The sequence below is a fragment of the Brassica napus genome, chromosome A10 (genome assembly GCF_020379485.1).
Source record: "Brassica napus cultivar Da-Ae chromosome A10, Da-Ae, whole genome shotgun sequence".
In the NCBI taxonomy this organism is placed as follows: domain Eukaryota; kingdom Viridiplantae; phylum Streptophyta; class Magnoliopsida; order Brassicales; family Brassicaceae; genus Brassica; species Brassica napus.
Genome location: NC_063443.1, coordinates 2,190,101 through 2,211,888, shown reverse-complemented (window position 1 = coordinate 2,211,888; position 21,788 = coordinate 2,190,101). Strand labels below are relative to the sequence as shown.

The window sequence follows — 21,788 nt, the reverse complement described above, 5'->3', positions numbered from 1 at the left end:
AAAAAAAATCTAGAGCATCCAAAAATAATCTACATGGACCAATTAAAGGGAAATGACGATTTTGCCATTAATAAAAGAGTAATATGAGCCATTGGATCGTCACATCTATGTTTTAATCTTGGTCATACAACTTCATACATATCTAATTCTCCCTCCTTCTCTTTCTTTAATCTCAGCCACTCACATCCACACAATCTTCGTTATCTCATTCTCTCATTCGAGTTGGTAAAACTAGTATAACTCGTAAAACTAAACATTTTAAAAAATTATATAATTAGTATACAAATGTTATAATTTACACATGAAAAAAAAAAAAATTCTAATTGGTATATGATGACAAAAATGTCATCTAATTCATTTAAGATTTTTCAATTCTTTGTTAAATTATTGCATTACAAATTTAATTTTATATTATGTATTGTATACTTTTAAGGTTATTAACTATATTAGCCATATTTTTATGATAATCAAACATCGAACATATTTTATAAAGCTATGATGTGAAAATATTGGGACAACCCTTATAACTAGACATATAAACAATATATATATATATGTATATAACTTTTATTATATATTAGACGAGTATTACTAGTATAACTAGTACAACTTCGACGTTTCAGAAATTAACAAAACCAATTTGGTATTTCATATGAGAAAAACAATCATATATCCCAGTTGGTATGTACTCATAAAGTTTCTCTTAATTTAATTTGAAGTTTTAAAAAAAAATATAAAAACTATTACACAATTCCATAAGTTTACATGATTTACCTTATACTTTTAATGTTTGTTAACTTATTTGTCCACATAATTTTTGGAAAACATACATGAAATGTAGTTTTACAAAATTGATGATTTCATTGTAACCGGGCAAAGACTTGTAAACATAAATAAGTGATACAACTGAGGTAAATGTATTTATTATGTGGTACAACTAATATTTTATGATTTCACTGCCAAAGTACAACTATGCACAAACTGGTACAACTCAAAAACTAGTACAACTATCTACAGTCGGTACAACTAGAAAACTGGTACAACTACTTGTTATTTTATTTAGTATTATTTTAAATATGCATCATGTTGTAACTTAAATATATCATCCCATTTAAATATGTAAAAATATAAATTATTTGCATCATTTCATTTTACACAAAATTAGTATCAATTTTAAGAAGTTATTCAAAAATATGAATCATTTACAACTGCTGATTTATATCATTTACTAATTAAATGCAATTTAAAAAAAATATTTGATTAAAATGATTTATTTTGGTAAGTAATTCTTAATTAATATTTTTACCGATTATTTGTATTATTTGTTGCAATTTTTTTTCTTTCTAATAGCTATTATTATCTTGATAAACAAATTAAAATTGTACAATTGTCGATAACAATTGTATTAATACATCACGATTAAAACAATTATTTGCAAAAAAAACAAAAATCATACATCAAACCCAATCTTTTTCTTCTTTCCGGTGATTCGTGTCTTTAGAGCAATGGTTGAAGAATTTTCTGGCTCCGCATCTAGCTTTTTCACCTCGAAACTAAAAAATAAAGATGATTTTTTTTCCGAAAATCATACAACTAGTATAACTTATAAACGTATCAATTCCAAATCAAATATTATTAAAAATATACTATTCATATATTTGACACATGCAAGCAGAAGAGATTAGACCAGTATGTCTTATTGGTTCTACATCATTCTCTTTTCTAGCATTTTCATATGCTAGAAACAATCAATAAAGGAAATTATACATCTCATAATTAAGTGATGCCATTTTCTTGATGGAGGTATATTACTATTGATAACATTAAAATATTCTCCAAATATGTGTAATGTCTATAGAAAATCATAGTTGATAAATTATTTTAATAAAACTAAAACTATAGTTGAAAGAAAGCAAAATAATAATCTTCTATAGAAATTTTAATAATTAAATAAGTTTTACGATTTTTAAAATAAATAATAAAATAACTTGATAAATTATTTTAGTAAAAACATGAAAATTAATTTAATTGAAGTTGAGAATAAGTTAAACATTTTAAATACATTTATATTATATGTTCATTTGTTTATTACGGGCGGGTCTACATGCATAAGCACCACTTGCACTTGCCCAAAGACGGGCCTGAACCTACTATAACTTTTTCTGGCTTTGCTAGGGTTGGGCAAAAAATCCGAGAACCCGAATAACCGAACCAAATACGATCCAAAAAGTAGTACCGTACCCGAACCGAAATTAGTTAAATATCCGAACGGGTTCAAAATTTTGGTATCTAAAGAACCATAACCGAACCCGATCCAAACTGAAATATTATAGATACCCGAATATATCCAAATTAGAATTATGTACCTGAATATGTTAGCTATTTTTAGATATAATATCCAAAAAAATATCTAAAATGTATAAGATATTTTGAAATTGTCTAAAATATTTAAAAATATATACAAATAGTCAAAAATAAATATCTAAAATAGCTAACTCAAAACACCAAAATACTTAAAATGTCTATTGATTGATTCTCCATCCAAATTTTCAAGCTAAACTAATTTTTAGGTTAAGTATAGGTATTTTAGCATACATTATTCAAAATTTTATGTTATATATTATTTTTATTTATAGATTTTGAGAAATTTAAATTATATATGAATTTAAAATTTATTTGAATAATTTAAACGGAGACAGAATCTTTAAACCCGAAAACACAAAATCCAAATAGATACGAACTGAATCCGAATGGGTACCCGAACGTCCACCCCTAAGCTTTGCAGCCGCCTTCTTTTGCTACTAGAACATAAAGAATGAAGATACATTTTTTTCCTAAATAGTACACTAGTATAACTAGTAAAACAAAGTCATTATCCAAATTAAATATTATCGAAAAAAAATTATTAACATATTTTGACACATATAAGCAGGAGGATTATACCAATATTTTTATTGATTCTGCATTATCATCTTCTATAGCACTGACAACAAAAACCAAATATCATCATATTAATTGCAAAGTTGTACTAGTTATATGCATTGTATTTGTACCAGTTATATTAGTTATACTCAATCTATTTGTACTAGTTATACTTGTTTTAGTTATACTAGTTGTACTAATTTGAGTTGTACTAGTTATACTAGTAATACTCTGCGTTTTTTTTATTTTGAATCTAGTACGTAAAAGATGAAATTTGATTCTGGGTAAGTTATAATTGATTGAATATGATTATGGGTTGATCGATTTGGTATAAGAAAGAGAAAATTAGCGGATAATTGAAATTTTTTTTTGATTTTATTTTAAAAAATAAAAACTATCGATGGAGAAGAAAGGGGGAAGAAGAAGAAGAAGATTTAGGTTAGTTGGGTCGGGTTTCGGGTGGGTCGGATTCTGGATCGGATAATAATGGCATGGTTAAGTAAATATGTTTAAGTCTTTAGGTTTTTTAGTTATTTTACTTAAATTTCTATTTAAATTTAAATACAAAATGAAAAGAAAAAAGGACGGGTCTAAATGAGATTTTTTGGACCCCAAATGGTCCATAGTAGCATTTGATCCATGGAGCGGTACGAAAGATGGGAAACGGAAACGAAACTTTTATTTTCTTTCTCGGATTTTATTTATAGTTACTCAAGATTTTAATTCGGAATGCACCCTATAGTTTGTGATTGATCAATTACCCCCCTCTGGTACATCGAGATTCTTTACTGTTTCTCGACTGTTGCCTCGGAAAGAGACGAGGTGTTCATGGGCCAACGAAATACACCACCAAAGCCCAGAAATTATATGTTTCTTTCTCAAATAGATTTATTGCTATAACTCAAAGATGTTTATATACAACATGCTATCTTAATTTTACTACCAGTGTACCAGATGATAATCTGCGTCCCGCGCAGAGAGAATTTTTTGTAAAATATATTTTACTTAAATATTATAAACAATATACATTTTGTTATCAATAATTTTTTTTACATTTGATTAGAGGTGGACATCTGAGTATCATTTGATTTGATTCAGATCTTTGAGAGTTTTGTTCGGTTTGGATCTTTGCAGGTTTGGTTTGGATTCGGATAACCTATTTAATTTTTTTCAAAAATTAAAGTTTATATATACTTTAAATATTTCAAAATCTAAAAATAAAAATAATATATAACATATAAATTTTAATGATGTATGCTAAAATACTTAAAATTAACATAAAATGTGGTTTAGCTTAAATATTTGGAAAGGAAATCAATAGATATTTTAAGTATTTTAGATATTATAAGTATCGTTTAGCTATTTTAAACATGTACTGATAACTATTTGCATATATTTCCAAGTATTTTGGACAACTTAAAAATATCTTATATATTTTATATATACTTTGAGATATTAAATTTAAAAATAATTAATATATTTAAGTATATAAATATTGTTTGGATATATTTGGATACCTAAAATATTAAAGTTTGGATCGGGTTCAGTTCCGGTTCTCTAGATACAAAAAATTTGAACCCATTCGGATATATAATTTTGGTTAAAGTTCAGTACTATTCTTTGGATCGGCCTTGGTTCGGTTTTTTGGATTCAGATTTTTTGCCTAACCTTATATTTTTATTGTCACAAAATTTTAAACGAAAATGATGATGGTTCATATTTATTTTGGGTGTGCAACAATTTTTAAACCAAAACATATTTTAGTATATATGTGGCTCATTTAGTTAATCATTAAAAATTGTTCTAGGCATATTTAAGAAAAAAAAAGGGGTTGAACTAAATTTAAAGTCGTTTTTAAACCAAATCACAAAATTTTCAAAGGAATTTTTAACAATTTTTCTGTAATTTAAAGTCGTTTAAAATATATATATATATATATATATATAACATATAAGAAAAAATCTAATTTTTTTAATATATGGTAATTTGATTTTTTAATTTTTAATAATATAAATTAAACAAAAATGAGGAAAGATGCAAAAATTGTTACCAAATCTTTATTATTTATAATCATTAATTGTTATATATATATATATATATGTTAATCATATAAGGTAACTCCGTAGCTTTTATTTAAGGAAAGAACAACCGTTTATTATGTTTTGGGTTAATATAATATTCTCCAGTAACTGGATTTTGGACCAACATTTTTTCAATTGATTATTAAACTGCCACATAAGCTAAATTGATATTCTAATTAAGTGACACCTAAACAAGGTCTTTTTAAAATTATTACAAATTTAAGGTTACAATTTTTTAAATGATTCTCAATTGATATATATGGGATTATGATAACTCTCTGCATGCGCACGGGGTAGATTTTTTATACTAATGTTTGTTCATTAAATGATTTTAATAATTTGCAACTCTACAATTTTTATCACTAGCAAAATGACGAATACAAATGTTGGTATCTTAAATGTATCATCGTTGTTGAAAAGTTAACGTATTACAACTCATTTTAACTATTTTTAAGTTTTGCGGGTGACAAACATTACAAAAATCAGATAGGCAACATCGATGGTACAATGACTAAAGGGGATTAGGTTTTCTGCTTCTATAAAATTGTGCTTTCGTTCTCGTGTTTGTTTCATTGATATGAGTTTTGTTTTTATTTTTAACTTCTTCTGTGAATTCGGTGAATTATATAAGTGTCAATTTAAAAAAAAAATCACATCTGTAAAAATTAGTTCCACTCGAGATACATATCAAAGAATTAATTTTTTTGAAGAAAATAATTGGCAAACTCTATTCTCATGTTAATGTTCAAATCTAATATATCAAGTTGTTATATAATATAAGTGCAAACTCAAAATATAAATGTATGTCTAGTATATATGCACTAGTTCATTCTAAAAATCTAAACAACATCTAATTCTAGAACAATAAAATAAATTACTTAATTTATTAACCTATCCTTTGAGGTTTAGTTACTTAAGAGTCTACCTAAAAAATATAATACTTTGACATTCTAGTATATGTAAACTATGTTTAAAGTAGAAATTGTTTGATTTATTAGATGATAAACAAGAAAGCTTATAATAAATAGTTCAAATCTCTCATTTTTAAAATTATAATAGCTAGATAGGATATTGTGAAGAAACAAATATTAGATGAATGGTTAAATTTCTCATTGTTCGAGAAAACTTAAAAGGAGGTGATTAGAATCTTGTCATGATATTTCATTAAACTATTTATAAGAATAAAAAACAAGACTAAAATATTTAATCTGAATGAAATAAGATATATATATATATATATAGTGCTTCCAACATTAAAAAATCACTTCGATTTGAAAAAGTGTATTTCTCAGATTGTCATTATCAAATAACATATTAGAAACCACTTATTTAAAAATTAATTTGTATACATAAAAGTATACATTTGTATAATTTGTATTACATTTTAGTGATATTGACATAGATATATTTAGTAGATTTTAATATAAATATTTATTAGTGACACTTTCTACTCATATAATTTTATTAACATTTGTATATTTGTTGTAACAAAATTTTAAACTGTTAATCACAAAACTTTTAATGTGATATATATCAATACAAATTTCAAAATAAAAATATTAAGATCTCAGTAGTTTTCAATGCAAATTTTGAAATTAACATATTTATATATTTTATATAGTATATAATTTAATTAAATTATATTAATATATAATATGAATATATTAATGAGATTTCATATTCATATTATTTATGATCATTTGTATCTTGCTTGAACAAAAGAAAGTTAAACCGTTGATCACAAATTTTTTTAATGTGAGACTTTTACCATTTTTAGTAATTTATAGTCTTTAAAAAAACTCAAAATATAACATATAAGAAAAAATCTAAATTTTTTTTATTATATGCTTAATGTGATTGTTTAATATTTTTTAATAATATAAAATTAAACAAAAAAGAAAGAGGATACAAAAATTATTATCAAACATGCATTTTCATAATCATTAATTGTCATATATATGTTAATTATATTAGGTAATTTTATAGTTTTTATTTAAGGAAAGAATTGAGAATATTATTTTGTACACTACGAATCAGTTTGATAATTAGTTTAATAAAAAGTATGATATATATATCTATATGAACTAATTTATTTTTCTAATGATTCTAAGAATCATACTAGTGATGATATGTTGTTACGAAAACATATTGTAATGCTTCAAGATTAATATATAAGGGATAAACTATAATATTGCATCTTTAAATCAAATAAATACTGGTATTTATTATATATTATATATACACATTGATTTTCTATGAATTAAGCAGAAATTCTTATTTTGACATTATATTGTTCTCTTTGATATGAGGTAATAATTTAAAATTTATATTCTAATGGTTACCTTAAGTTCGTTTGTCTTTGTTTTCTTAAGTTATTAGCTTTGTTTTTGTTGTATGTTTTATTTCAGATTTTACCAAGTCATAGACCGCACTCTTAGATTTCATGTTTTTTATTAATTAGTGGTATGTTTGTGTCAAAAGAGGTCATGATATATTCAAAATATAGTAAGTAAATCATATTACTAAGCTTGAGCAAAATCATGCATAATACCAAGAATACAATGTTCATCGTTTGGTTTATTTTTCCAAAACATAAGCTACTGCTTGTACATAAAACGGTTTTTGGGCTTGAATTAATTTTACATTCTATTCCAAAAAAAAAAACAATCATGCATATTCAAAATTAGTATATATATCGTGCATGGGCATGACGCAGAACAATCATCGAGTATTAATTATAGAATTGGTATCAAATAAACATAACCATAGTAATTTCGACGTATAGTTTCATAATCAAATTGTGCAGAAATGTTCAGTTGAATGATGAAAACGTGCAGGATTTGTGTTGACCCCTTTTACGAACGGAGTGGAAGAAGGGATAGTATCCTCATTTGTGTATCTGCAATAATAGGTTACAAAGGTACATATATTATATTGTTTTGATCAATCAAAGACATATGAAAATGTGAAATGATGAACAAAAAAAATCGAATGATTATCAAACGCCACTAACTCAGTGAAATTATCATAGTATCTTGACACTGCCAGATTTCAAAATTTGAACGAACAGAAGGAAAAAAATGAGATCGAGTTTGTAGGAGGTTTGGTACATATGAGAGAAATGTGTAGCAAGAATAAGGAGAAGTAGAGGTGACTTGGGGGGCCTCACGTGAGTTGTTGTTGACATATTGCGTCAGTGCATATAACATTATAGTATTTCCAAAAGTCGCTAAGTCAATTATTACTGTAATAATAATGTCACCACTGTTTCTTATCTGTAAATACTATATTGTCAATATCCTTCTCAGAAAATCTAATATCAGGAATATTTGTCGGACTTCATTATGATAATTAGCATATAAACATCGATTTGTCGACTTCATTGGACAATTTCCAACGTATCTCTACAATAGAAATCGTTAAAATAAAATAAAAAATAGAAATAAATTTTTTGTTCCAATGTGTTCTTCTACAATAGAAAATTGCTATATTTATTTCTATAAATAGAAAATTGCTATATTTGTCTCATAACATATATATATGTAGAGTATGAATAGTTAATAGAATAAAATGGTGAAAAATGAAAAAAAAAATGGTGGAAAATGAGATGAAATAAAGGAAATAAATTTAAAAAAATTAAAGTAAAGGTTTCCATTTGTTTAAAGTGAATGGAGAATTTATTAGAGTTTTCTTTTTTTTATAACATCCATCTTATTATTAATGTAAATTTGAAGATACATAGTCTTTATGTAAGTTATGTGTTACATGTTTAGAATAAACTGTTGGTAAAATTTTTTCATCTGATTGGCAAAAAAAATGAGAGTAAATATTTACTCTAACAAGTATATACATTCCTAGATGAGTAAACTGTTTAACGTTTAGTTCGCGTTAGGCTGATACAATCAACCTAGTGTTTATTAATCGTCATGATATTGATATTAGTCAAGAAGATCATAGTTAATCCATATTTGAATAAATAAATACTGGTTAAGTTGGTAGTTCAAAATGGATTGTTTGTACTTTTGTATACATATCGGAAATGAAAACTGTAATATTTAAAGACGGATTTACTTTTGATTTTATACATATCTATATCAGGTGTCTGATTCATCAAGACATTTAACTGACCAAATAGTTAAATTTTCCGCACAAAAATTATTTAGTAACATTAGATTAATCATCGAGTTTCTTTTTGTTAATTAATCTTGGATCGAGAGAAATAAAGAAAACAAGTGTATTAACTATTCAAAGAATTATTATTTTTAAAACTAAATGTATCAGTTCACATTAAATTAATCATCAAGTGAATATTTTTCTCGTTAGGTAATCTCCAGTCGAGTGAAGTAAAACCAAAAAACAATAGTAGTAAATATATTGCTTGTTTATTAACGAAATCCAGATCTACACAAATTTAGAGCTCACTATTAAAAGGTTTTGTCAACTATGCATACACGTTCATTTGAATTAAAGGCTGATAACTTACCATGGTCACTTAAAGCTATAACCAAACTTAATGTATATTAAAATACAACGAGTGTGTTGTAAATGAACAACAAACATAATCATAATGACTTTTCATGCGATAATAATCAAAAGTTTGAACTAAACTCAAAGTCGTCATTGCATATTAATAAACAAATTCTTTTTTTTTTTACTAAAATTATTAAATGTATTCTTCCCCTCCCATTATATTTAATATTTCCTTCTTCCAAAATATAGGTAAATACAAACATAAAAAACATAAACTAAGATTAATGACACATTCAACTATTTGTTCACGGGCATTTTTTCTTCCTTTCATCCCGCTTTTCATTTGTGTATAGACCTTTGTTTTTTTTTTGACTAAATTGTGTACAGACCTTTGTTTTTTTGTTACTTTTCAAAACGAAATTAGTTTTGATCAAAAGTAAGACTATTGTTTATATTTCTATTTTTGTTTGTTTTTAATATTATAACATACATGTTTTGAGCACGGGAGACTGTTTTTTTTCAAACAAATATATGTATATATATATATATTTTTTAATAAAAAAAAGAGATATTTGTTTATTAATTGAAAGAAATCATATTTTCAATAAATGTTGCGGATGGGAACAATTTGACATTGAAAAATTCTTTATGATAGCCATTTTTATGTTTTTGTCATAAAAATAGCATTTAATAAAGAAAATGACCAAAATAAATTTTATTAAAAGGTAAAAATATGTTTTTATTCTAGGATTAACTAATTTAGACTTAGGGTTTAGAGTTAAGAGGTGATGTTTTTTGGATAGGATTTCAAATTTAAAAAAAAAATAAAAAATAAATATTAAAATTTTCAAAATAAAAAGAAACTATTTTGGTCATTTTATTTCTTAAATACTATTTTTGTGACAAAAACTTAAAAATTGTTATCCGAGAGAACTGCCCATTGACATTTGACAAATAGAGTGTGACAAGATTTTGTTGAAAATGATGATTTATATTATAGTGGTTATCATTACAATATATATATGTGTGTGTGTTTGTGCTAAACTGCTAATTATAGGATCTACTTATTTATCACTATTTTTATTTAAAACAACGCTTTTAAATTTCAATTGCAACCAAAGTTTAGACTTTGAGTAATTAAAAATTAACAAATTTTAAATATTTAATGTTAATAATTTTAACACACAAGTTTTCATATTTTGTAAGAGAATCTGATCATGGTATTGGATAGAGACGACCAGATCAATCAACTATATTGAATGCTTAAAAGCCCTTTGTCAAAAAAAAAACTATATTGAATGCGAATTTTCATGGCCGGTATGAAAGAACGAAAGAAATAATGAAAATGAAAAACACAAGGCTACTACATTCTACTTGAAGGTACAACTTTATTGATACGAATATTTGATTTGTTGCTGTTGGCTGTCAAAGACAGAGCCTTTTAAGATGTCGTTTCCACTTCCTATTGATGAATATTTGTATTCTTATCTAATAGTATCACCAAACTTTAAATTTATAACTTGGACCGTTGTGAATTATACTTATATTAATTATTTACTCTGTGTACATGTTGTTAATGCCGTGCGATCACAAGTATTTCACATCATTGCTCATTGGCTAAATATCTAATCATCTCTAGTATCCATTACCATAAGAAACCCACTAGAATTCAAACTTAGATTTGGTGGAAAATAATAGACGGATAAAATCATGTACATCATCAAAGCAAAGTTACAACGAGATCAGATAAATTTTAACGTCTTAGAGCATCTCCAATGTATTACCCTATTTTTTACTCCAAAATGGTGCAACACCAAAATGGAGTAAGGTTTTACTCCAATGTATTACTTCATTTTCTACTCCAAAAATAATATTTCTTAAATGATTTCATTTTTATTTTATTAATAATTGCAAATAAAATCTTATACTTATAAAAATTTACCAATTAACTCCAACTATTTATGTTTACGATAAATAATTAAAATATAAATTATTTGAATTAAATATTTATTATTAAAAAGTACAAGAAATCATTAAAAAAACAACATATATGTGGGTTCAACAATGAGCATTAAAATATTTTTTCCACAAATGATCAACTAATGCATTTCGTAATGAAAAATGAGCTTCTTTATCTTTGATATTCCTAAATCGAGCAAGAAAATTTTGAAATCGGACATTTTCATCTTCTGCAATTTCGATACCTGGAGGTGGAGCTTCTCTTCCAAGTTCAATTGGTGCATCGAGTTCACGCTCATCCATACAAGATCCAAATGTTCGTACGTATATTCAAGCTCAACAAATACAAATAATATCAAAGCGAAATGTTGAATCACAAGATCAACAAGCTCTTTCTGAGACTTCTCTGTTTGGACGATATTTCACCGACCTTAGTGGATCCGGAATGGATTTTCCGATTATTAAATTACTTATTTTATGTTATTTTTATTTTAATTATTTATGTTTTCTGTTATTTTATGCGTTTATTTAAAATTATTAAATAACCCTTTGTGGAATATACTATTTTCATGTTATTGTATCATTTTAAATATTATTTAAGTAAAAAATAAAAACATTAAAGATTCAAAGGATCATTTTATAAATAAAAAAAAAGTTTAACTCCAAAATGGAGTAATGGGTAAGATTACTCCATAAATGGAGTAACCCTAGCCATTACTCCATTTTGGAGTTGAAAATGGAGTGGGGTTGAAGAAAATTTTACTCCATAATGATGTTTGGAGTTGAAAATGGAGTAGGGTTGGAGATGCCCTTACATCGACCAGAATTCACAATAAAAAAAAATTATGTCTCAAATTTAGATTCAAAAATGTAGTGAGAATTATTAAATATAATTGCACTTAAAGATACAGTATTATATCAGTAAAAGAAAGTTATTATGTAGATATTTTACTAAATTTCTTTGAGATGCCACAATTTGCAACTTAGTAGCTTATAGGAGCTCTGCACATTATTTAGAAAATACTCCATCCGTTTCAAAATATAAGATGTTTAATTAAAAATACACATTAAAAAAATTATATTTTTGTATAAAAAATATCATTAAAACTATAAATTAATAGTATTCAACCAATTACAAAATATATTACTAAATATGATACACAATTTTTAATACGGTAAAAAAATTACCTAGAAAAATGAAAACAATTTCTAGATTGGAACATCAAAATTCTTTAAAACATCATACACTTAGGAACATAATGAGAGTATTAATCATCGTTAATTGATCTGTTGTTTGCTTTATGTTTTTTTAGTTGTTTCTTCAGATCTCTCTCAACCTCACATTGTTGTTCCTTTATCGTGTACATAGATGCGGAGTTACCGATTTGGTTTACAAAGTCAACATGAGTCTATAAATTATTTGCTGTAAAAAAAAAAGATAAAGTAATTGCATTTAATTTCTAAGAATACTTAATAACTTAATAACCTAGAATTGAAAGTCAAGTGCAATGTTAAATACGCGTATTTACTACTCCGAGGACAAAAGGGATTTGAATTAAAACCGATTCATAGCACGAGAGACACCTTGCCCAATCAACCTATTTACTGACCCTTTCATGTTTCCTCTTTTAAACTTCATCTCTAGAGATCGTAATAGACCAGCAGATGACCTTGCTAACAACATTTCCAAAAGACACTCTACAACTTCAAATATGAAACTTTTTGCTCTCCAGAAATGAATTTCAAAACTTCAAATTTGAAGTTTTGAGGAGTAAAACTCTATATTTGAAGTTTTACTTCTCATCATATTTTTATTTATATTTTGGTCCTTACAATTACACATCACATTTATAATTCATAAATATTTTATTGTTTATTATATTTAATCCTTATAAAAATTATATCTCATAAATATTTTAAGTTTTATTTACAAAATTTAAATTTACACATAAAATTAAACAAAACTTTAAAAGAAGATTTAAAATATTTAAAACTAGATTTAGATAACAAAAATATACTAAAGAAACTTAACAAAAAAATTTTTTTAAAAAAATTACATGAAGACATAATTATCACACGAATTTAAATATTACAACAACACTAATAATCAAGTAAGTTTGATCCGGAACCTTTAAAATTTCCAAATATTGTCCATTTTTTTGTGTAACTGAAGATGGTTATTGTTGTTGTTGGTGATATCTTTCCGTACAATTCTTTCTTGTTCATATTGAATATATTCACGAGTATTAATATCATCGATAAAAGTTAGTGTTTTAGCAATATTTTATGTTTCTCTTTTACTTTTTTGTTATGATCTAATGTATTTACAAGTATTAATATCTCCTAATTTCAATAATTGTAATCTCTAATCTACAAATTAAAAATGAGGAGAGCTATTTTTACTTCGAAATGCACTAGTATATCATATATTCATTACGAAAATCACTTTATAGAATAATATGGTATTTTGTTTGAAGTTTAATATTAATTAAGTTATTTTGTTTAAAATTTTATATTTTACTATAATATTTTATTAATTAATATTGTTGTAATATGTTTATATATGTACTAGTTATTTACAAAAGTTTTATGAATTCAAATTAATTATGACAAATATAAGAACCATATTATAAAATACATATAGTTTTGAAGTTAAGTTTAAAGTTTTGTTCTTGGAGAAAAACACCTTTAAACTTCAAATATAGAATTTTAGAAACTTTAAAATCGAGTTTATTTTTAGAGATGCTCTAAAGCAACCCTATCATCCTTTATTCTGGCCCAAAACTCTATTTAATTCGTATTAATAAAATCAGTTTGTTGCTCAAAAAAAAAAAAACTCTGTCACGTATATGTACTCACATGTGTGTGTATATCAGGGTAAAAGAATCAAGCACTATTTGTAGTTGTAGTTTTCTTTTCCAGTTTTTAGTTTATACCATCATCTATATGATGTTAGTTTGATGTAAAACGATACTCCTCTGTTTTTATTGGTGCTTTTAACTTTTTTTTTTGTCACAATATTGGTGCTTAAACTAAAACTACAAACAGAGGGAGTACTTTCATAAGAAATATAACGTTTATCTGAAACAAAGTAACATTTTGAACGTAAGATGCAATGACATTATTTTATACCCAACGAAATAGACAATCGTTATATCTTGTTTGTATGTCCACGGGAAACAAATTGGACTAGTTCGGATATGACATAATGACATATACTTTGTTTTAAACGCGACAAGAATACGTATGTTCTAGACTTGTAGAAAGATGATATATTATACATATAAAAAGAAGAATACGTTTGTTGTAGTAGACGCCAACACATAATAATAATACCGTATGTTATATGTTTGTTGTACTAACAACAAGATTTCATACATTTCAAACGAAAAAGAGAGATTGATGTGATCAGTATTATTGCTTTTAGAAAACTATTGAAGGTTCAGCGAGTTCTTAGTAAAGTCGAATCCTTGTAATAATCTCTGTTCCAACGGGCAAACATGCAGCTGTTAAAAACTATCGACGCCGTTTGACCTATTTTTTCTTCTTCTTTGTTTTCTTCCTCACTTGTATTACTATTTTATTCATCTAAATTTTTTGTTCCAGCAGAAAATGCTTACGTTTCTTCTCTCATTACGAGAATATACTATTTTTCAATATTGCTTCAAAAACTTTCTGTCATGTTAATTTGATTTTAGATATATGTTTAAAAAATAGATCATTAGATTAAAGGTCTCAACATTATTATTTTAGTGTTTAGAGTGGAGTTTTGGGGATATGGTTTCCAATTTTAAAAAATAAAAGATAAATATTAAAATTTTAGTTAGCAAAAAAAAACATTATTATTTTAAGTCTATTCACTTGTTTTGCTTGCTTGCTAACAAAACAAAGTTTACTAGTTTAATTAATATATTAATAAAATATCCAATATATGACCTTGACCAAGACAAATGTGCTAGGTTAGTACATTAACGGCGTCAGTTGCCGTTAATCCCATTTACCAAAATATATACTACAAGGGAATCTCTTCTCTCTCACCATTCAATCACTTCCATCTTTTTCAAATCTCCTTTTCCCACTCTCTCTCTCTTTCGCTTGAAGAACAAGATTGGTATATTTGTTACAACGGGCTAGTTTATCAATATCTTTCACAAATAAAGAAGAAGAAGGTGATATCTTTGAGGTTGATATCTCGAAGAAAATGGGGAAGAAAGAGCAGAAAGATCATCATTCAACAGTAGAAAGCGACGACAAAGTCGAAGCTGTTCTTCATCTCCTTCGTAAACATTCTCCTCTCACTCTTAAACAGGTTTGTTTACTAATTAATTATCTCACTGATCTTTCCATTAATCTATCAGCTTTTTGTTTTGAAGTGCTGGTTTTTTATATTCTCGGGTTAATAAATATTGCAGGAGAAGTTCTGTAACAGAGCTTGTGTCAGTAGATTCTTGAGAACAAAAGGAGACAATGCGAAGAAAGCAGCTAAACAGTTAAGGTCTTGCCTTTCATGGAGATCTTCTCTTGGCATCGGTATATACTCTCTCTATTAACCTGTTCATATATATATATGTTTTGAAATGTATATATATAGTTTATGGAGGCACGTATATTCAAAATCTGTATATATATTCATATATTCTTGTATGTTTTTTTTTTCCTTTTTACGATGTTCTTGTATGTTGAGTAATTCTTGGGTTAACCCCCTATGGTGAACCTCTAGGTTCACCAACCAATAGGATTTCATTATTTCAAATTTGATATCTTCTAAAAAAGGAAACAAAATATTGTCAAGTTATATTATGTTTTTGAAATAAAAAGGTAAAAAAAATAATAGTTACAAAAAAAAAGTTTTTTTTTTTTAAATATTGTTAACGTCGTCAGCAAAATACTAAACCCTAAATCCTAATCCCTAAACCCTAAATTCTAATCCCTAAACCCTATATCCGAAACCCTAAATCATAATCCCTAAACGCTAAAACATTCAAGGGTTTATGATTTTTGTGTTCAGTGTTTTTGATTTAGAGTTTATGATTTATCCAAGGGTTTAGGATTTACCCAAGGGTTTAGGATTTATCCAAGGGTTTAGGGTTTCAGATTTAGGGTTTAGGGATTAGAATTTAGGGTTTAGGGATTAGGATTTAGGGTTTAGTATTTTGCTGACGACGTTAACAATATTTTTTTTTTAAAAAACTTTTTTTTTGTAACTATTATTTCTTTTACCTTTTTATTTTAAAAACATAATATAACTTGACAATATTTTGTTTCCTTTTTTAGAAGATATCAAATTTGAAATAATGAAATCTTATTGGTTGGTGAACCTAGAGGTTCACCTTAGGGGGTGAACCCAAGAATTACTCTTGTATGTTAATATACTTGTATAGTTGTATACACGTATATTTACTACACACACGTTACATCTTCAAGGTGCAAAGCTTTATTTAATAGACTGTCTAAAATTTTAAACTAAAAACGAGAGGATAAAATCATAAAGCTTAAAGTACGCATGACGCAGTGTATAGATGATAGATTGGTTAGTGGTTAGCGTTTTGATATTTGTATATCTTCTGTGTAATTAGAAAACAGACGTTTCATTGCTTTTCTCGTGGTTTGATGTGTCCCATGTTTGAACATTGAGCGTTAAAGTGAATATCCACTCATTATAGCACCCACTTAATTTAATTAAACCTTTTCTATTTAAAATTTTAAGATTCTTTTAAAATTTATTTTATTTTCTTATAATATTTACAGAGAGCTTAATCGCTGACGAGTTCACGGCGGAGCTAGCTGAAGGTCTTGCTTATGTAGCCGGCCTTGACGACGAGTGTAGACCCGTTTTGGTAACTCAGTGTTTCACCGTTTTTTCTTCTTTTGATGATTTGGCTTATTTTCTGTAACCAAAAACCTAATATAGTATACTTTGTTTTCTCTTAGGTTTTCCGCATTAAACAAGACTACCAGAAGCTACACACGCAGAAGCAGTATGTATAAATTAACCATACAAATTAAAGATAAAAAAATCAAACATAAATTCTCGATATTAATCTGTATTGCTTTTTCAAAAATAGGTTGACTCGTTTGGTGGTATTTACATTGGAGGTAGCAATCTCAACCATGTGCAGGAACGTCGAAGAATTTGTCATCCTTTTCGATGCTAGTAAGTTCTCTCTTTCTTTTGTTTACAATTTTTTTTGTCTAAAATCATTTTTAGATAGGAAAAAAAGTTTCTAAATAGAGGTGAAAAGTGAAAAAAAAATCAAAATATAGGTAAACTTTTTTGATTTTGTCTTTTTATCTTCAATGGAATTTTTGTCATGGTAAAAGATAAATGACTACTTTTAACTAAAAATGAAGTTTGGTAAAAATTGGGGACCGGAACATGTCGGAACTCCGGCAGGAAAGTGGGAGAGGTAACGATCTGATATGTCCGTAGTGTCCTTGTTTAGTCACGGTCACACACCAATCACTATCTCAATTATTGAGGGCATTATTGGCATTTACATATGTCAAGCTTCTACATCTACAACAATGGCAGTACTTCTCAACTTTGATAGGACTCTTTAGCTTTTCATTAAATGTTCCTCTTTTGATCCTCTGCAACTCCACAGTACACTCTTTTACTAGAAGTAAAAAACAGGAGTTGTTTTTTTTTCATTAAGATGATGATTCTTTGCAAGGAAACATTTATTTTATTTTGTTACACACGTTAATTACCTGGTTAGCTAATATTTTTGAACCTTATGAAATGTCAGGCTTCTTCAAATCAGCATCAGCCTTCATGAACATACTTGTGACTACACTCAAAATAGTTGCAGAGTATTATCCTTGTCGTCTTTTCAAAGCTTTTGTCATCGACCCGCCTTCTCTTTTCTCGTACTTTTGGAAGGTAAATAATTTAATCATTTCAGTTATTAATATTATTTTTACTGTATACCATATCGTAAAGTTAGCTATACATCTAAAATACGATTGAATTTTGAAACTTACTTCTTTTTTACTTGATAAGAATTTGAACTTACTCAGACATGAGTCAAAGTGTTAGTTCACCTATCTAAAGTAACGTACCACTGATACTTGACGAGTTGACAGCGGATACTGATCCTCTGCGCTCACGTGTAGGGTATTCGTTCATTCCTGGATCTCTCGACGGCCACGATGATTGTATCGATGCAGAATTTCCAAAACTCGTTTGACTACGACGACTTCTCTTCTTCATACCCATCACGAGTCTCCTCCCTCCGTTTCGACACGTCATCAATAAAATCAACGGACAAGATCGGCTCCTGCGCATCCTCTAGGTTCGCCTTCACCGTATCTCGCGACGGTCTCGACACGGTCAAACCGTGGTGCCTCACGCTGACCGACACGTCATCATCGAAGCTAGGACACACAGGCGCGTACCTCTCACCGCTAAACGCGCGTTCTTTCTCCTTCGCGTCACCCGCGGCTAGGCGCGAGCCCATCGGTGGACCCAGGAAAAGCTTTTTCGCTTCCACGCCAATGCCAGCTAGAACGACTGACTGTCACTCTATAGGAGGAACTCTCCGTGACCCGCGGGTACCTCGCCCGTCTTTCTTCCAGTCTCCGGCGGTGTTTTTCCGGCGAGAGTCACACGTCAGCAAAATTGAGAAACCGAGGGATACGTTCGTTCCTTTCCTCAAGTTCTATCGTAGACCGTACGATGAAATGACTTATAGGTCAAAGATGCGGCCCCCACTCGGTGGTCTCGTCTCTATTGTTTCAACGCAGATTAGACGCCGCCACGTGTCTTTGTCTCAACGGTTCTAGCTTATGAAGCTATAGTTCATTCACCTCATGAAGAAAGTACGTAGTAGTATATAACTTTCGTTGCCATTTTGTTACAAGAGGTTTCCATTATTGTTGACTTTTTCTATCGTGTTAGTTCGTCACATGTATTTTTAATAATTTTATTGATCAATTGTTTATTTATTTAGCAGTTTTCTAATGGTTTGATTTCAGTTATCTATATTGTCCCAATCGTTTGAACTTTGAATGCGTTGTGTCAAGATTATGATTTGAACTTTAACACTTTCGTAGCTTTTTAATAGATGACTAGATTTTGATCCGCGCTTAGAAAGCGCGGTTTTATTTTTAAAATTAAATATTTTTTTTGGTATAAATTGCAATATAAGATATTGTGTACAGAAACCGAGCTGTATGGAACCAGAAAAAAAAAACAAAAACAAAAACGAACCAAATTTCATAAATAACCGAGTGAAACCTATATATGTGAAACCAAAAAAAAAGGAAACTGAACCAAGAATCAATGGATGCCCAAAAATTTTAAGTACAATTTATATACCTACAAATGTTAATCATATTTAATTTCTAAATAACCAAATATCACAAAAATACTATTTATAAACTTAATAACCAAAAATGATTTACCCAGATTTTTTAATTCGAAATAGTAATAAAAAATTATTTAATATTTTTATTTGAACAATCCGAATTAGTCAATATTTAAACCGAAAACCTAGAATTATTTGAATTTTTTTCTATAAATCTGAAATGACCCAAAAACAATGATCAACCCGGAACCAAATTAATTGGACCCGTATTTCTTTGGATATCAGTTGGTTCCAAACTTTGCTATTCAAACCGACCGAAATAGTGATTATTGTTTTATATTTATCATATGTATATTAGCTGTGTCATAGCTGACGATGCATATTCATATAAAATGATGATTATGATTTCTATAGGATGTTAGTTGAAACCGATGTATAAATTAGTATAATATGGGGCTATTCTAAATAATATAATTGATACATAAATCACGAGAAAAAAATCTTTCCAATCAATAGAATTTATTAGCTAAGAAAATAATATATGAATGTGTAGTCGATTAACTCGTCTTATGGAGACGACAGCAAAATAAAAATAAATATGATTACTAAAAGTTGGAAGTTATTTATTGTCTTATCACATTTTTGATTTGTTCACGTAAGTTTCCGAAATATTAGTAACTAACTTTGGTTGATCTATAGTAATAGGGTTTAGTTATTAATATTGGTTGCATATAATAGGTTAAGTTTAATTAATAGGTCCAACAACTTTTTTTTATAATAGATTTTTTAGGACTCCTTCTCTTTTAATAATATAGATGATTATAATTAATAATTGCCATGGGCACATTTCGGGATAAGCATGCAACAACAACAAAAAGTCTTCGCTTAGACAACGTGGTCGTGACGGAGAATGGCTCATTGGGAGAATTCAAATGAGAACATGCGATGTTACTGTTGTTGTTTTATTTGTTAGAGGATACAAGTACCTACATGTGAACCCCATTATTTCCTAATCATAAAATAAAATAAAAAGCAAACCGTTGACAAAACAAAATAATCTTATAGTAGTAAGAAAACTGAAGAAGGTGTAAACAGTTTAGAGTTGTTTCGATTATTTTAGCTAAAAAACAAATAAAGATACATTTGATGTTTTAAGACCATTCACTCACCTGCTCTGTTATTTACTCGGAATTAGTTCCAAGCGAGGAGAAAGACCTCATACAAAAAATGTCGAGCTACGTAACTTATAGATTTCTTTATTTAAACTGGGATACTACACATAGCCTTTACAAAATTTCAATCTTAATTCTTTCTACCACATTTTAAGTTTGACAGAAAAATACATGCAGGCATAGACCATAAGGGTTATTGGTTTGACATTACTTTATTCAGCTAGTTTCAATATTTGTTAGGAATATGTGTCAATCGAGTAAATGTGTACTAATATAATTGATTAAAAAGGTCAATGTGAACTGTCTTCGGTTTTCTAGTGCTTGTGTGTATATGCATCGTGTTGCATTTTAGTATAAGGTTTATTGTTGTAGAAAAATTAGTAATGTCTTGGAGCAGTTGTCGCCATTGCATCAAGGTTTATACAAAATCACATTCATGAAGCGATATGACGTAACCTGGGTTTAGGCATTTTCTATTTGGAAGTTTACTTTTTCAAAACAAAATATATTAAAATGACCTTTTCTTGCATAATTTTCGGGGTCATTTTCTTTTGGTTGAACTGTTGATACTTGTGTCTTCTTCGCATGGGAAAAATAATTCAAATACAGAGATGTACAGATTTTTTTGTTACACTCTCGACTTTTACTCTTTGTCGGGTTATGGAGCAATGAGTTCCCATTTGTCACTTTCATTTGTCACTTTTTGTAGTAAATTCCTAAAACTGATTTCGTCTTTTAAACGAAACTATATGTTTGAGAAAAAATCTCTTAGCCACCCACTACTATACATGATTTAGCTAGTGGACAAACTCATTAACTTAATTTTTTTTCTTCTAAATCCATAATATATTACTGGTTAAATGTTGCTTACTTTT

The 21,788-nt window shown here is 27.7% G+C and overlaps 1 protein-coding gene across 1 annotated transcript; it reads left to right on the top strand.

Moving 5' to 3' along the window:
* Positions 1–15,377: 15,377 nt before the first annotated feature.
* LOC106370185 (CRAL-TRIO domain-containing protein C23B6.04c) lies at positions 15,378–19,386 on the top strand. The gene is made up of 7 exons (XM_013810243.3): positions 15,378–15,741; positions 15,845–15,962; positions 17,181–17,269; positions 17,364–17,410; positions 17,498–17,586; positions 18,182–18,315; positions 18,549–19,386. The coding sequence occupies exons 1-7, from the start codon at positions 15,634–15,636 to the stop codon at positions 19,215–19,217; spliced, it is 1,254 nt and encodes a 417-aa protein (XP_013665697.2). The 5' UTR covers positions 15,378–15,633; the 3' UTR covers positions 19,218–19,386.
* The last annotated feature ends 2,402 nt before the right edge of the window (positions 19,387–21,788 follow it).

Coding starts and splice junctions, on each gene's coding strand:
- LOC106370185 (XM_013810243.3), top strand. CDS start 15,634: ATGGGGAAGAAAGAGCAGAAAGATCATCATTCAACAGTAGAAAGCGAC. Junction 17,270..17,363: donor ACGAGTGTAGACCCGTTTTG/GTAACTCAGTGT, acceptor GTTTTCTCTTAG/GTTTTCCGCATTAAACAAGA. Junction 17,587..18,181: donor TGTCATCCTTTTCGATGCTA/GTAAGTTCTCTC, acceptor ATGAAATGTCAG/GCTTCTTCAAATCAGCATCA.